Genomic DNA, 17052 nt, shown 5'->3' on the forward strand with positions numbered 1-17052 from the left:
TGTGAAGAAGACAAGTCAACAACTCAACCAACGAACCAACCAACAAGCCAACCACAAAAAAAAAGAAAGAATAATAAGCCACAAGTCAGAAGCAGAAGTCATATGTTTTGAAGAAGAACAACAAAAAATGACGACCAGGGGCCCATTTCATAATAAAGTACAAACTAATATTATTAGTAAATCAGCTGATCGCCCAATGCAAATCTAATGGAAATTACAAGTTACAAGTTGTAACTTGTAGCTTGTAGTTTATTATGAAATGGGCCCCAGTTGGTTTCATTGCTGCCAACCAACGTGCTTCTTTCATAGCTTTAGTAATATTATTAGATCTATCATAACATAAATTAACGTAATGTTTTAATGTGTATTGTTTAACCATACCTAAAGAGTAATAAATTGTGAAATTATGTGTAACAAAACCATATGTAAATATTTAATTTTGTTGTCATTGTGACAATCAGTATTTACTTCTCAAGGCCCACCCGAAATTTTGAAGGCCTAAAACAACCCTCATTATAGTAATCATATTTTGTGAGAACATTCCACTATCTTTACAGTATTGAGCTTTACAAAAATCAACATCAATTTTACTATCAAGTGTCATCTCATCAAATGACAAGCAAACAATATTTTCTTTGGCTGATTGATGAGAAGGATTTAGTTGCTGATTTCATAATCGCAAACACCATCCAAAAATCCCTTAAGGCTGTGGTTTCCTAGACGCGTAATAGATGCGCTGCGTGTGCGCATCTAAGACGCAGCACACTTGTCTTATGGAGTTTCGTGTAAGCGGTTTCCAAGGCTGCGTATCTAATGCGCGCGCATCTAATACGCGCGCACCAATAGCTGCGTTTTTGACCGACTGCTTTCAGAGCAGTCGAATCTGAGTTACGCTGCGTTTTAGACATGTCTTGTGCAATGGATTCGGAAGTAAATGTTGTCCAGAAGGCAAAATTCACTAACAACAACGAAGAATTGATTGAATTTGTCTCTTGTAATGACATATTATGGAAGTCCGTTGTTTATACAATTAAAATCTTTATAGAAGGCCCTATTGCATTCCATATCATTCAATATGTAGTGTTAATTTCCTCATAATGTGTAATTGTAATATTTAATTCCCTTATTAAATGTTCCCAACATTTAATTTGTCCTCACATATTTTCTTATTGTAATTTGTAAACAAACTTAATGTTTACAAATTTTCTTTTCAAGTCAGCAGAACACTAACTTCCAAATATAACAGCTCCCATAATTATTTCTAGAACCCCTGAATATCTTAGTAATAAGCCTATATTAATTAATACTAGCAGAGTGCCCGTCCTTCTTACGGGGTTGGCGTATAAGTATTAAATGCTTATTGCAGTTATACTCGTAAAATATATTTTCGTCTATTCAGTAAATCCCGAATAGGTAAATATAATAACAGTAAAAGCAAAGTTGGAGAGGGTAAATTAACATTTATTGCTTGGATTTTAAAAGGCATGTTTGCTTTAATACTACGGTTAAAACATCCGTGAGGGCCTCATACAGTTCCTATTCATGTACTTTCACTGCTTACGCTTCTTCGAAGCTTATAATACCAAAGTATCCATTTCATTATCTAAATCATCGTATAACATCGTAGTAGCCACTAGTAATCTCTCCCGTGAACTTATGTTACGCACCAACCATGTGTATTGTACGCAGTCTAGGAAACCACTCACGGCAGCTGCGTTTTGGGACCTGGATAAAAGCCGCAGCGCATCTAAACCGCTGCGCATCTATTACGCGTCTAGGAAACCACAGCCTTAATATTCAATGATAGAGCCCGGCGTCTCAGTGTTGACAAGTCCGGTAGAGGATAGTTAAGTTTGTTTTGTAAGTGGACAAACAAAAAGTACTGTATTTGTATTTATTAAACAAAACAAACAAAAGGCATGTTTATTTATTAGTAGACCTATTGGTGGGGTTAATGTTAGACTTGTTGGGCATTTGGTGAATCATTATTTTAAGGGAGAGGAAGGAAAATGCTTTTACGCACACACCTAGCCAGCCTATAGTGTGAGACTCCTGAATCTATCACAGACTACTCACTAAAAAAACCCCTACTCTGTTGGACACAGACCTGGAATTGTTTGTCACATTACTTCAAGTCAGGCCAACATGTAACCTAAGCCCTCAGGGCTCTTTGGCATTTATATCCTTTATGACCTACACGCATCCAAGGTCGAGCTTCTTGGCGCGGAGAATACCCTGGATGTAATGTGACACAAAGGCCCAATTGTCCTCACCCTCCATCATCATATGACCACCCTCCCTGTTGCAGCAAACCTATTTTAGGAGACATTTTAGTGTAAATCCAATCAGGAAAATGGAAATTTGCTTAGTCTGCAGGTTTGCTGAGGCGGGGGTATTTATTTTTCAGATTTTGTGAATCTGTATTTTATAAATTTTTGTCACAAAAGGATCACTGTAAATGGATACGTTGTACAAATTTGGTTTATTTAAACATTACATTTTGATTGTTGTTAAATTTTTGTTAATGTTTCAATAATATAGAATTTGGCTCTTAACTATCACAAAAATCTTGCCACAGGATCCACAAAACGTATTGTCCCAAGTTTAAAGCATTCTTAAGATGACCTCCAACCTCTAGAGACTTGGCTGTTATGCTTTATTTTTTAACTAGCCGTACCCACGGGCCGTTTAACTTCATAAGTATTCACATGGCTCAATCACGTCCCGGTTGAAGTTCGTTCGCAAAAGGCAATTCAATAAAAGTAGTAAATTTTATACTGAATGATCACAGAAAAAGTTTAATAACACAATTATTTAACTACAATGGATACAAACTTTTGTTTACAATACATATGGGAATTCTTTTTAGGACATCTTATGATGATTTGTACCCTTTCAACTAAAGGTCACACACAGTAAAAATAAAACAGAGGGAAATAATAATACACAGAACTAAAAATAAAAACGTAAATCTTAACTCTATAACTATACACTTGTGATAATAAGTTTCTATTGCATGAACTTGTCTTTATTCTGAGTTAATATTCTGGCTGAAGACTTGGCGTCAAGGAACAGTTCCGCAGATTCCTGGATATCTTCCTTGGAGATGGATGAGCGTCCGTTTACTTTAGCCGTCAGGTATGCAGGTGTGAGCAGTTGAACAGCATACCTGGAATCAATTATTCATGAACCATATTTTAAAGGCATTACTCGCTAACATTAGGTGCCTTTATCGAGACAAAGAACAAAGATCAGTTGTTAACACAAAATTAGTTACACAGGTATTTAGTTTTTAAAGAAATAATTCAGTGCTGAATTGGATTCTGTTTTTCGTGCTTGTACTAAAGTTTTGACTTTGATTCTCAACTGCAAGTGTGATTAAAATATTACACAGAACAATATTAAATAGTTAAATAAATGTGTGATTTTTTCATAAATAATAGGCACACTAATAGTAATAATCTCATCAAGTGTTATCTTAATATTCCTAAAAGTATAAGTCGGTTAGTCAAGATTAAGTCAGGTCAAGAACAGGAAAATTGTATTCCCATGGTTCTTGCAATATTTAATTTCAATAATTTTCTATTTTATTTTAAATTTGGAGTTATGTGATATTATTATGACTATGGGAAACGTCTGCAATGTTTTTTTCAATGTCAATTTTCTTAATGTCGCTAAAAATCGCAATCACTGGAGATGATCACTTTGCCGCAATCGCTTGATATTCTGGAAGTAACATTAAATTAAGTTACAAATTATGAGAAATTGACGATTCTTCAACACTAGTGGTACAGAAAATGTTGAGGAATTTAGAACTAGATCTGACTGTTTCCTACTCATTACACATAACAAAGCTGCATGGAAACTCAACGTTCCATGCGATTCTTACCTCAGTGTAGTTCTGGATCCAATTTCGCTCAGCCCTTGCAGCGCGTCAGTGTCAATGTTGATACCCTCCGTCTGCGCTCGTATCTTCAGTATCTGCTCAATCTCCGGCCGAGAGTAAGGCAGTGTGCGGATGATCAACAGTCTATCTAGCAGATCTAGTGGAACACCGTGCGGCGACACTATGTCTTCTGTACCTCTAAACATTGTACAATTTACATTAATTATTGTTTCGTTGAAAAATCTTGAAAAGAAATATTTATGTAGCTAAACTTGAGAACTAAGTAATTAACGGAAAAGCTTACAACTACTTTACTAAAAAAAAAACATGTTCTACGTGTCGTCCTTCGTTAATAACAACAACAACATATTCCATTCGGTCCATGATCTTACTGGCCATCTCAGAGCACTGCAGTGAGTGGTACAATTTAGTTAAGTAATTCTAAGCTTTGTTTTAGTAAACTTCCTTTTTTTTGCACCACCCCGTTCAACAATGCCATTGCTATAACTGTTACTCACCTGACGACACATCGGCCTCTGTTGGTCGCAAATATGACGATGGGAGCGATGGCACTCTCCAGGGCTCGGTGGAGGTAAGTGAACGTCTCAATGTCCAACATGTGAACCTCGTCTATAAACAACACTCCGGGCACCAACTCTGCGATGCCTTGGTCGATGTATTTGTTCACTACCTTATTGATCTCCTTCCGCAACTTATCTAGAAACGTTATAGACATTAGTCACTCTTGTGAAATTCATGAGTAATTCAGCAGTCCTACGAGTTTCCGGCAGCCCCGATTTCTCAATGTATCGATGAAGAATTTTGAAGCTTCAGTGTTAATATTAACAATATTATGTGACCTACCCTGGTGGGGTACTACAGAACTTGTCTTCTTTAATAAATACACAGCCCCACAACCTTTGCCATTTGGAGCTAGCTCCACTTTCAGTCATTGAGGTAAAGACAGGGGAAAATGTAAGACACATACGCCATACCTGATCCTAATTTTTCCTCCTTTCCCTAATAACCTGGTATTTGTTATAGAAAACACAGAAGAATATTTGCAAAACGATCAAACGTTACAAAACCAGACAGGCCTGTTGCACACGTGGTACCAGTTAACATTTCTGCAATCTGAGCAAGATTGCCAACTAGAGGAATCGTGCATTATTCATGGTGTCATCAACTGAACTTTGTACTCCTCATTTCAAAGCTGGGTTTCTAAACGCAGGAATAACCTCTAGTCAGCATCTGGTTCAGATTGCAGGAATGCCAACCGGTGCCGTATGTGCAACAGTCCTGTATGTTTTTGTATGTTAAATTGTTTTGCAAATCGTCAAACGAGTTAGTCAGCCAAGAGCTTAGTGTCTGTTGATCGGATTGTAATGCCATAACGACTGTAACAACAGTTTAAACTTTTTATTTGTTGGCTTTATCGATTAGGGTAAAACCTATTTCTTAGTTAAATTACAGCTTAAGGGCAAAAAACGTTATTAGAAAAATGCTGAACCTGTAATTTCAGTCTTCTTGGACTTCATGAGTTGCCCCATCATGCTGAGAATGTCTTGTCCGCCCTGGGGTCGAGCGTTGGCAACGTCAAGGTCGTGGAGGGTGACGTCTTGAATCACCTCCTTCTTCTTGTGAACATCACCCTTGGGCAAGGGGACATACTCTTCTGCCTGTTGAAAACATTAAATGCTCACTCTACAAATTTGTTTAGATGTTAATATTAGCTATTGTATTGATTTTTTTACTAATACATTTTTTATAGAAAAGAGTACCTGAATGGGAGAGAGTACACTACCACTATTGTAATTGACAAAATTATTGAATACCTTACTACACTAACAAAGATGCTTGTTTACAATGGCAGAATTGAAAACGAGATGAAAGTCATTTTAGGAGTTCACCACAAGGGCTAAAGTGTCTTCTAAACGTTTGCTCATTTTCCTACCTCGGCTTTGTTAAACTGGAGCTCATATAAAAAGAATCACATTACGCCCTTGTGATGCAATTTACTATTACATTGTGATTGTACACAAAGATAAGAATATTTTTCCTGACAGCATTTTTAGCAAAGGAAGGTTTGAAGGAAAGCTATTCAAACAGAAATACAGTAGATTCTCGCTCATCCGGACTAATGTGGCGGACATCCGGTCCGAATTACGAAAAATCTGGACTATCGAGAGTCGAGCAAATACAGTACTGTATAGCCGTTTTTTTTCAATTTTTTCCCAGGTCCACAGTATTGATAGACGGGCTAACACAGTTCCACCGGTAGTAATTTTTACTGCCGTGTTATCCGAGTTTTTGATTATACGAGGTAGTCTCGGACCCATTTAGCTCGGATAATCGGACTTCTACTGAACTGTGCCACTAAAATAATCACGATTGCCGATCCGGACTAGCGGGAGTCCGGAAAATGCCGATCCGGATGAGCGATAGTGTACTGTACTAATACCTGCTTAATAGCTAGGCCCTTTTAATTTAAGTTACATTCTTAATTTAAATAGCTATAGATCTTACCTCCAAATCGAACTCGGTAGCGAAGGTGTCGCTGCGGCCTTGTCTTTTCACTGCTCCACTGTTAGCCTCAATATAAATCACATCGCCGGGCTCCACCTTCTCTTTCTGAAGCGATTCATAAATACTCGGGTCTAGCTTCAGCTGTTTTGTGCCTTTGGCCGTTTTCAATCCAATTATCACATGAGAAACAGTCTTGCCATAACCTGTTTGAATAAGCATGGTTTATAAATGGTTAAACACGTGGTTAAAAAAAAAGGAAACGGGATACTCAGTCAAGCAGTAATTCTTGAATAGGCCTAAACAGGTAATCTTTAATAGATTTATTTATTAGACGGTACCGTAACCTATCTTAAGTTGAATACCTTGAGGAATGAATTAAGATTATGGCAGAAGGATGAAAAACGATCCCAACAAAGGCCTCAGTGAGAGAGAGTGAGAAGTGTTGGTAGTGTAGCGGATGATCTCTAGAAATTAAGGTGATCCTTTATATTATAAACGTATTTAGATCGAGTATGTAGGCCTACCATTAGATGGAGACTGGGCGTAACTGGGTTAGACTTTGAATTTATTACTAAGACCAGCTGTTTTTAAGCCAGGACCATTTATTAAAAGTGTGTTTACCGACTCACCAATAGGCAGACACTATAACCACTCAGCTAACTTAGTTAGAATAGTTACTATAGCTTTTTTGTACTCACAGAATAGACCTAGCTCAGTGCAAAATCGTCAAGCTACTCCATTTAAGTTAATTAGGTTTTGTTGCACAAACCATTTGGGTAACGCTCTGCAGAGAACCTACCATGTATATTATCGGATTGAATATTAGTTCAATATAAATATTGATTAAAGTTAAAAATAAGTTATTTCATTTTATATTAATATGGATTTAAAAAATTTTTCTCTATAGCAAGAATTTTTTAAGAGAATATATTTGCCTACCACTCCTTTTATTGTGAACTGCAGCGTTTATGTTACATTAGTTTTGTTTGGTTCAGTTTGTGGTAACAACAAAAAAAAGGCTACCATTTACAAAATTAACCTTTTAGGTTCTCTGTGGAACTGTACCCCAAAATACGCAGCAGACATGTTACTTACCTCCCATGGGGTTTTCAGTCTCAACCGGGGTCAGCTCTGTAACTTCTCCTTCGTAAACTTCTTTAGTTTCTTTGATCCTCAGTCCGATAGCTCGCCTAAAGTTTTCCATGAGCACTTCTGTTTTTTTAATCTCTGAGCTGTACACTTCCGATCCAACCATAAGACAAAAAGGCACCTGAAATTTGATTCGTGAAATTAGATGTAGGCCTAAACTTAGGCTCGATGTACAGTAGAGCCTCGGTCCCAACCTAAACTAACCACGGCTGTCAGAGAAAGGAAAAGGTTAGAACACTTCTAGACAAATTTTACCAATCAAAAATACTTATAATAGCCAACTTATATGTATATTTTAAATTAATAATTTGTTACTGACTAAAGTCTCTTTGTTGTTGAAGCTATTCAAAACTAAAAGCTCATTTTCTATTGATTCCACTCACTTTTTTCATTTTGTAATCATCAACATCACAATTAACGGAGAAAGAAAAGTACCGGCAAAGTAAAATCATCAATACACCCAAACTGTAAATATAAATCATCAACATCACAATTAACGGAGAAAGAAAAGTACCGGCAAAGTAAAATCATCAATACACCCAAACTGTAAATATAAATCATCAACATCACAGTTAACGGAGAAAGAAAAGTACCGGCAAAGTAAAATCATCAATACACCCAAACTGTAAATATAAAAAAGTGATAGGTACTCTTTCCACTCGGATTGTACAACAAATCCAGTTTATGTAAACAATACCCGCGCCGCAGCAAACCTGCAGACTAAGCGAATTTCCATATGTCTGATTGGATTTACACTAAAATGTCTACTTAAAAATTTAACATTTATTTCCTATTTAAATAGAATTATTTTAACAGGTACTTAGGTTTGCTGCATCAGGGAGGGTAAAACTTTTTTTTGTAAAATGTTAATAGTTAGTAAGAAATAAAAACATTTTCCAAATTAGATCAAAATATGTTCATAAACAAGCAAACTACAACAGTTTACTTATTCTCCATAAGAATAACATGGGAATTTAAAATTTACATTTTTTTGGAATTTTCTCCGTAACCATTAGGCGCATAGTAACACTTCAATATACTAAATTATTTGTTTTTTAAGCTCTACCAAATGGTTTGAAAAGATTTTGCAAAATTTTATTTTTTTTGGGTCAAAAATGGGAAAAACCTATTTTTACCCCATAAAACCCCCCGTAAACCCCCGTTCCCATAGTCCGATCATGCTGGTTCGCGAACTCGTTCGAGTTTATCCCGCCTTACACCTTCAAACCAAATTTTATCAAAATCGGACAAAAATTACTCAAGTTATCGTGCGGATGGACACATATCTATCTATATCTATATCTATACTATTATATAAAAATCTAATGGTGTCTGTATGTGTATTACTAATAGGTGCAAAAACTACTGAACCAACTGGGCTTAAATTTTACAAAAATATAGCTATCATACCAAGAACCATTATAGGACTATTCACATTTCGATACTGACCGTAGGCTTTGCCCCTTTGGCTTTAAAAGTTCTGAGGTGAACATTTTAAAAGTAAATATTGATTGGTCTCCATGGCTGCGATGATAACTCTAACAATGTTTGTTTACATTTGCTTTGACATTTAAATGTAAACAAAAAGAACTGCTAAACTGCATATTTCACAATTTCAGACAGCTGATTCAAAGAAATTAAATATAATATTTTCCATAACTAATGAGGTAGGCTTATTTTAATCTAACCTTTTATCATGGATTATTTATTCTAAAACAATGTCAATCATTATAGAAAAAAAATATTCTATAACCGTTGCTGTATCAACTCTGGCTCTGCTTTGGATTTTTCAAAGCGTCTAAGTTATGAAAATAATGTTATTGATATGTGTTTATGGAAACAGTATGGAAATTACCATGTATAGATGTTTTGTGTGAATTTGGAGGCTACTTTAAACAAATTCTAACTGCTTAACATGTGTTTGATTAACTTAACATAACTTGCACATCACATTGTTTTTTATATGTATATTTAGGTACATTAAGTTATTGTGTTTTGCTAAGCCCATGCTTAAATTAAACTAAAGAATATCATCAATAACTAAATTGTACGTTGATTTTTGTTTTCTAAAATATGTTGTATATGTGTAACTATATTTAATTATCAAATGGTAGTACAAAATACTCTTATTTTATCTTAACATAGCTTTCAGTTAACATTTACTTTATTTGATACATATATTATTTGTGTTTTGCCACACCACTGATTAAATTAAACCAAGGAAAATATGATAAAACTAAGCAGTACCATTGACTATTGGATACATAAGTTGATACAGTTGTTGTATTAATAGTCAAAGGCAGTTACACAGTGTTCTTTTGTTTCTAAAATCAATGAAATATCTGTTAGTATGTTTACTTAATGGTAAGTGTGAAAATGTAAATGCAATGGTCTATGGAAGAAGGTCTTAAAAGAACTGTTTTGTATATTAAGTTGTTTGTTGATATTTTTGTATAGTAGAATCAGAGATGCAATGCAACATATACTGTATTTGCTATTACATTTTTTAGTTCTTGATACTTTGATAACCATATTAGATTTGTCTCCTGTCTTTAATGCTAAATAATTTTGTTTACAATTTTTTATAGTAGGTACCTATAGATATCGTTTCTTTAATATTTCAAAAGACTGTATTGATAAGGAACAGCAATATTTCTAAGGTTTATAACAGCTGACTTAGTTTTGCTAATGATTTATCGTGAGTGAAGAAACTGAAGATGGAAGGATTTGTGATTTAATATAAAGAAGAGTGAAATTAAAAAATAATTTCATTTAAATTTAATAATTAGTGTTTTTGCAACTTCAAAATTGAAATTTAAAATGTCAATAATAAATTAAAAGATATGTAATTAAGGGAGATGAAGGTAAATCATGTATGTAAAAGTTGTATTTGAAGATTTGGTCAGTTTTTTCTCACATCAGCCTAGACAATATTTAAAATTAATCAAAACCAAAATGGTGGTATCCACTACTTACCAGATTTAAAAGTCATAACTTAAACGTTTCTATTAAGGCTATAAAAGTTGAATTTTGTTTCTAAAAGGGTTGGCAGATGTGTAACTATTATATGCAACAGATATAAAGATTAAAATGTTTCTATTTTGTGTCCTCTTCCCGTTGCAAAGCACGGGTACAACAGCTAGTATATATATATATATATATATATATATACATATCTATATATAGATATATAAAAATTTGAACGAATGGTGTTTTTGGCCTCTGGGGACATCAAAATGAAAAAGTAAATCGGTCCCGGGCCTAGGTCTTACCATGAGACCTACGGTAATAGCTACTTCCCTATAGGGAAATTCGCTAAAACGACAAAGAATTTATATTTTCAAAAATCAAATGTTTAAACTAAATGTAGTATAAATAAACAGATTGTCATTACTGTTAGGCTAATTAGTGTAGGTGTGTAAAAACACGATCATTCTGTACTTAGGTATGCTTATCTTTTAAATTAATTGATTTTAATATACCGTACTTTATAAGAAAACATTGCAAAATGCAGCATTAGGCTGAGGCCTACTAAGCTAAGATTTTTATATATCCCTAACTTTATTCCTACCAAGTAGGCCTAGGGCCTATATTTTTCATGTTTGGATAGTTGCCAGTTTTAACCAACCTGTTAAATTACACCATCCAACAAAACCCCCAAACTTAGGACGGTTGGTTAGGAGAGTGTACAGTGTCAAAAAGTGTTAAATAAAATGGAAAGTTGTCAAATTGGCCAATCTGTTATAACTTACCTTACCCTACCTACCATACCAAGTCAATCCCACTGTAGACCTATGTAGACCACTGTAGACCTATCTTCAAAGACCTAAAGGTTCTGACCATCTATAGCCAGTACGTATTAAATAGCATGGTGCTACTTAAAGAAAATTTGACAAAACTTGCTCGACGTGAGGACCAGCATTCCTATCAAACACGACATGGCCATCTCCTTGACCTACCTAGATGCCGACTAGCCTGGACTCAAAAGGGCTACCCCTACTACACAAGTAAGCTCTATAACACGCTTCCAATTGAAGTGCGCGAGTTGGACATTAGGGCCTTCAAGGACACCCTGAGAGACTATTTGGTGGGCAGACCTCTATACTCACTAAGTGAGCTGGACGAAGCACCACTTTTTGGCAACCCACCGCCATCTTAGTTAGTTTTTATGTAAATAGTAGTGTTTATTATATGTGACGCAATCTATTCCGACTTTGTCGGTCAACGATGCAGAATTCAAGTATTCAAGTAAGTAAGTAAGTATTCAATTAGCCTAGTCCAAGTCAGATTTAGTCAGAATTAGTTGGTCAGATCCAAGTCGATTAGTAAGTTTGTGTGATCAGTAGGCCTAAAGTTAGGTCAGTTTGAGTAAAATTGGGTTTAAAATCAAGGTGAGATCGGTATAGTAGGCTAACAGAAAAGTGCAAGAACTGCATAAACATAATAGTAAAAGTAGGCTAAATTAAAAAGCATAAAAATAACAGTAATTTACCTTACTACCAAGTTCTTGTGCGATCGCCAAAGCAATTGCCGTTTTCCCTGTGCCAGGGGGCCCTCCCATAAGGATAGCTCTTCCAGCCATTTTCTTTGACTTAATCATATCCACCACAATTCCAGCAGCCTAAAAATAACTTATTTTTGAACAAAGCATTTTAAAAATCCTTTCTAAGAAACTGGTTCAAACATGGTCAAAAGCACAGAGAAGTAATATAACTTAGAGGTAACAAGCTTTACCTTTTATCTTGGTCCTCTTCACCGTAGTCGTAGAGACTATACTAGTACCGAACAAGAAAGAGCCTGAACGGCTATTGCTTACAATAGCGGTTGTAGCACACAGACTATTCATACAACATGAGCGCTGTAGTACGTGATGTTGAAGGGGAAGAGGAGGACAGAAAAGGACAACCAATGGAATTTGCACTAGACAAGCAACTGGTGCAAGACATAACTTAAGTGTACCATTGAATGTTTCCTAACTTACTGTATCTTACTTCTCTGTGTCAAAAGTAACCTTAAACTAAGGCATTTGAAGTGAATAATTTAATTACAACAAACCAACGTATATTAAGCTAGAAGATGGAATACATTGATTGTTTTTAAGCCCGTTAAAACTAAAACAAGGCCTAGTAAGATCATTTGAGGGGTACACTTCCGTAGGCCTATCTGTTGTCAAAAATAACAAAATGAAAAATTATTCCATATATCAATTATTTCATTCGATATATCGATTGATATTTTCATTTGGTTGTTTTTGACAATAGATAACTTACGGAAGTCTACATATCCCATTTGAGTATAAGTTATACTTAGTTACCATATCAGTGTTAAGATTGTTATAACTTATAACTTAACCTATTCAGCGGTAGCTACAGTAACCTGGAAGTCCAATTTTTTTAGAGAAAGCCAAAACTGTGATTCCAATGCTCACAATGTCCAACCAACGCCAACGCCTTATCTTAATCCAAACCAGCAAATTAAGTTTAAGTTAACTTAATTGCATAGGCCTAGGCATTTTAAGACAGGTAGGCCTAGTTAAGTTAAGGAGTTAGTTAGGATCAAAATTCTTTTGAGGTTTGTGGGTGAGGCAAATCTTATTTGCCTAGGCCTACGCCTAGTAAAGACTAGATTTAACCAAAGATCCATAGGCTGGCCTCTAAAAAACAAGTCATAAACCCCGATTTTAAAGGAACATTTTTCGATCGGGCTAACTAGTTTATTGCTTCAGATGATAAACATAGTAAAACAAACTCAAATATAATAGAATACCGGTAGGTTAGGCATACCTCTCTGGCACTTTCTTGGCCGACCAATCCAGAAGCCATTTGAATTGCAATTCCATTTTCATCGAGACCTAGACCTTTAATATGGCTGTGAGATGATATACGCTGAGTTTTGACCGTGCTTTTAACCTCTTCTATCTTCATCTTTTATTTTTTAATATCCTGAGAGATTAATTAAAGACAATAACACAAACGTAAAGACCGCGGTAACAAACTAACCTCAATACAAAAACAAACGTGTTAAAGTAACTATGGTTACAATATCAATGTTGCCAACCAAAGTACAGTCAGAACAAGTCAAACACATTTTTAACATACTTGTGTAGCATGTATTTTCACAATTCCGCATTTTTGTAGGAATGGCTTTGAGGAGGTCGTCAATAATAGTTTAAATGTATCTTCCGTCGAAAGTGTTCTACAATGAAGTAAGGACATCGTTATCAACACTTAAATGCAACAAGACTTTTCATCGTATTGTATAATTTGAAGCATTAATTATATAATGCGCGTGTGGTTGGTGTTGGTCCGTGCCGTGGTCACGTTGATGGCGTTTTTTATCTATATATATAAAAGGCAAAGCCCTCACTGACTCACTCACTCACTCACTCATCACTAATTCTCCCACTTCCCATTTACCTAGGAGGCTGAAATTTGGTACACTGATTCTTTAGGCATTAAATAGGAAAACTAAGTGGTTTTTATTCTGATCGGGCTCTCGGGCCCCGCCCCAGTGGCTCTGGAGTTTCCTTATGTTCCTCATGTTAACCTTATGAGTACTCATATTTAAATGGAATTAATGTATCTTAACAGCTGTTTCAATTAAACAAGTTGGTTCTGTTCTATGATGTGCAATAGCATTAAAGTTACAAGGATTACCAACAGGGTTCAGCACTATTATTATTTTTTAAATTTATGACAACAGCTAATTTGCAACCAAAAGGTGAGTGAGCGTAGCGAACGAACTTCAACCCGGAGGCGAGTTAGCGTAGCGAACGAGCTAACCTGAAGGCAAGTGAGCGCAGCGAACGAGCTCCAACCTAAAGGTGAGTGAGCGTAGCGAACAAACTTCAACCAGGACGTGATTGAGCCATGCGAACGAGCTCACTTATGAAGTAAAACGGGGCAAAGCCCGCGGGTACAGCTAGTAAAAGTATAAATGCATGACTAATATGATATTTCCATCTCTAGGATAACATACTACGAAGCCATGGTGGTTATGTGGGTTTGCAGTTTGCACATCGTTTTCGTCAACATTTTTACTTTCTCCCCTATACCGTATGGAGAAAGTATTGTTTTTGTCAAAAGTTTTAAGTTTGAGTTTTGTGTGGATACCTCCCTGGACTCAAAAAAGCTGTTTTTGAAGTGATGTCTCACTCTGTGTGTTTATATACAGGGTGTTTTTTTTAAAAACTTGCATCTTTATTTATGTAAAAACCGCAATAGATAGAAATATGCAGTTTGCGGGAATCATCTATTGACGTAGGGGGCCCAATTGTTTTGAATTCAACGTTACATTCACATTCCCCCCCTGCCCTCAACTTATTTTTTTTAAATAGCAAGGTACCCCTTGTGACATATCAAATGAAAGAGCATGAAAAAAGAAAATTTTTGGTGAAAAAAAATTAAAAATCGGTTCATAAATTTGCGAGATATTTCCCCCCCCTTCCCCGGAACTTGATTTTTTTTAAATAGCAAAGTGCCCCTAGTTACACATCAAATGAAAGAGCATGAAAAAATAAAATTTTTGGTGAAATTTATTTTTCATTTGATATGTCACAAGGGCGGGTACCTTGCTATTAAAAAACAAGTTATGGGTAGGGGGAAAAGGGGGGGATTATCTCACAAATTCATGAGCCAATTTCAAATTTTTTTCACCAAAAATGTTCTTTTTTCATGCTCTTTCATTTGATATGTCACAAGGGGTACCTTGCTTTAAAAAAAAATTAAGTTCCGGGGGGGGAGGGGGGGGAATATGTCACAAATTTATGAACCGATTTTCAATTTTTTTTCATCAAACGTTTTCTTTTTTCATGCTCTTTTATTTGATATGTCACAAGGGGTACCTTGCTATTTAAAAAAATTAAGTTGTGGGCAGGGGGGGAAAGTAAATGTAACGTTGAATTTAAAAAAAAACTGTGCCCCCTACGTCAATAGATGATTCCCGCCAACTGCATATTTCTATCTATTGCGGTTTTTACATAAATAAAGATGCAAGTTTAAAAAAACACCCTGTATATGTGTGGATGTTTACTGAGCTACAGACTATATGGTCCGATTTTGATCAAATTTGAAATTTGGCATCCTTGATGTATAGGTACTAATTCCATATCCAGGTGTGATTTTCATTTTTTTAAATGTGATTTTCCCACAAAATAACGGGAAAATGGGATTTTCTCGACAATGGCCCGAATGATTTTGATACAAATTTAGTATGCTGTAGCCCTCTAAATTCTGAACAAAATTATATTACTCCCATTTGTGTAAAAATTACGGTTCAAAAGGTATTGTAAACCATGTTATTTTCCCATGAAAAAATAACATAAAATAAGAGAAAACTTAAAAAACCCCGGTTTTGATTGATATTAGTATATATGATGTCCCTTACAATACTTAACAACATAGTGCAACCCCCCCCCCCCCCCCATTACTGTAAAAATTACGGTTCAAAGGCTATTTTTAACTTATGTTATTTTCCCATAAAAATGAAAATTAGTATTTTTGAAAAAAAAAACTATTCTTATTGAAAATCATCAGTTATTGTGCTTATAATTCTAAACAAAAACAAAATAGTGCCTGTAATTACGGTTCAATTTTTATCATTTTTTAAAAATTTTGATTCTTAATGGGGATTTCCCATAAAATAACAAAAAAATCAATTGTCTCGAAAATGGCCCCGAGCGATTTTTATAAAACATGTTAGTCTTTTACATTCTGAACAAAATGGTTCAAATTCCATTCCTGTAAAAATTACAGATTAATAGTTACATAATTGAGGTTTGAAAACTATTCCACATTGTAAGAAAAACGTACTGTTATTTCTTTTCATGCAATAAAATAGAAATCTATGGTAGCATCGAAAGTATTATCTCAAAGAAAAGTAATCAAACCAACTAACTAAAACAAAACTAACGGGATTATATCCAATATCCTAATTATTGTGGTAAAAAAAAAACAACCCTTGATTGTTGTTGGAGGTTCCTGTACTTTGGAGAGGGTTTATGAGAAAATTGATATTTTTCAGGGAAGTTTCAGAAGACCTTTCATTCTTGCATACCGTTGATCGTGTGCTAGTATTGCTTTCTCAAAAGTTCCTCCTTAGCTTTATATACTTATCTTGAACAGATCTTATCTTGATGACACGACTAATCAGTGCAGTTCATTCTTTTACCTTTTACCACAACTAACTCCTTGCAATGCTTGATATAGCTGCACTGAACAAAAAACATTGGATTTTAAGCAAGACTTAATTACTAATGAGTTTCAACTCCTCGGGGGACTGCTTCACAGTAAATGGTCTATCTATGAATGTGTCAAAGACACAACTAATTCACTTTTCAGTTGCTAATGAGAATAGACATTGTTGTAAATTCGAACCAAACATCAATATATTCTCAGAACTCAGTCAATTACCTGGGAATTGATGTAGATTGGCAACTTAATCGGCAAACAAATCATTAAGAAAGAGACTCAGATCAGCTATACTTGTTCTTC

The 17052-nt window shown here is 35.2% G+C and overlaps 1 protein-coding gene across 1 annotated transcript; it reads right to left on the minus strand.

The window, feature by feature from the left end:
• Positions 1 to 2953: 2953 nt before the first annotated feature.
• On the minus strand, positions 2954 to 13565 carry LOC128983471 (ruvB-like helicase 1). Its single transcript, XM_054402769.1, has 8 exons — positions 13345 to 13565; positions 12054 to 12182; positions 7508 to 7682; positions 6413 to 6615; positions 5397 to 5565; positions 4405 to 4603; positions 3890 to 4084; positions 2954 to 3169 (listed from the first exon to the last, which is right to left on the minus strand). The coding sequence occupies exons 1-8, from the start codon at positions 13483 to 13485 to the stop codon at positions 3010 to 3012; spliced, it is 1371 nt and encodes a 456-aa protein (XP_054258744.1). The 5' UTR covers positions 13486 to 13565; the 3' UTR covers positions 2954 to 3009.
• Positions 13566 to 17052: the final 3487 nt, after the last annotated feature.

The sequence above is a fragment of the Macrosteles quadrilineatus genome, unplaced genomic scaffold (assembly GCF_028750875.1).
Source record: "Macrosteles quadrilineatus isolate MER2022 unplaced genomic scaffold, UCM_ALF_1.0 Scaffold_1__1_contigs__length_201487025, whole genome shotgun sequence".
Lineage (NCBI taxonomy): Eukaryota > Metazoa > Arthropoda > Insecta > Hemiptera > Cicadellidae > Macrosteles > Macrosteles quadrilineatus.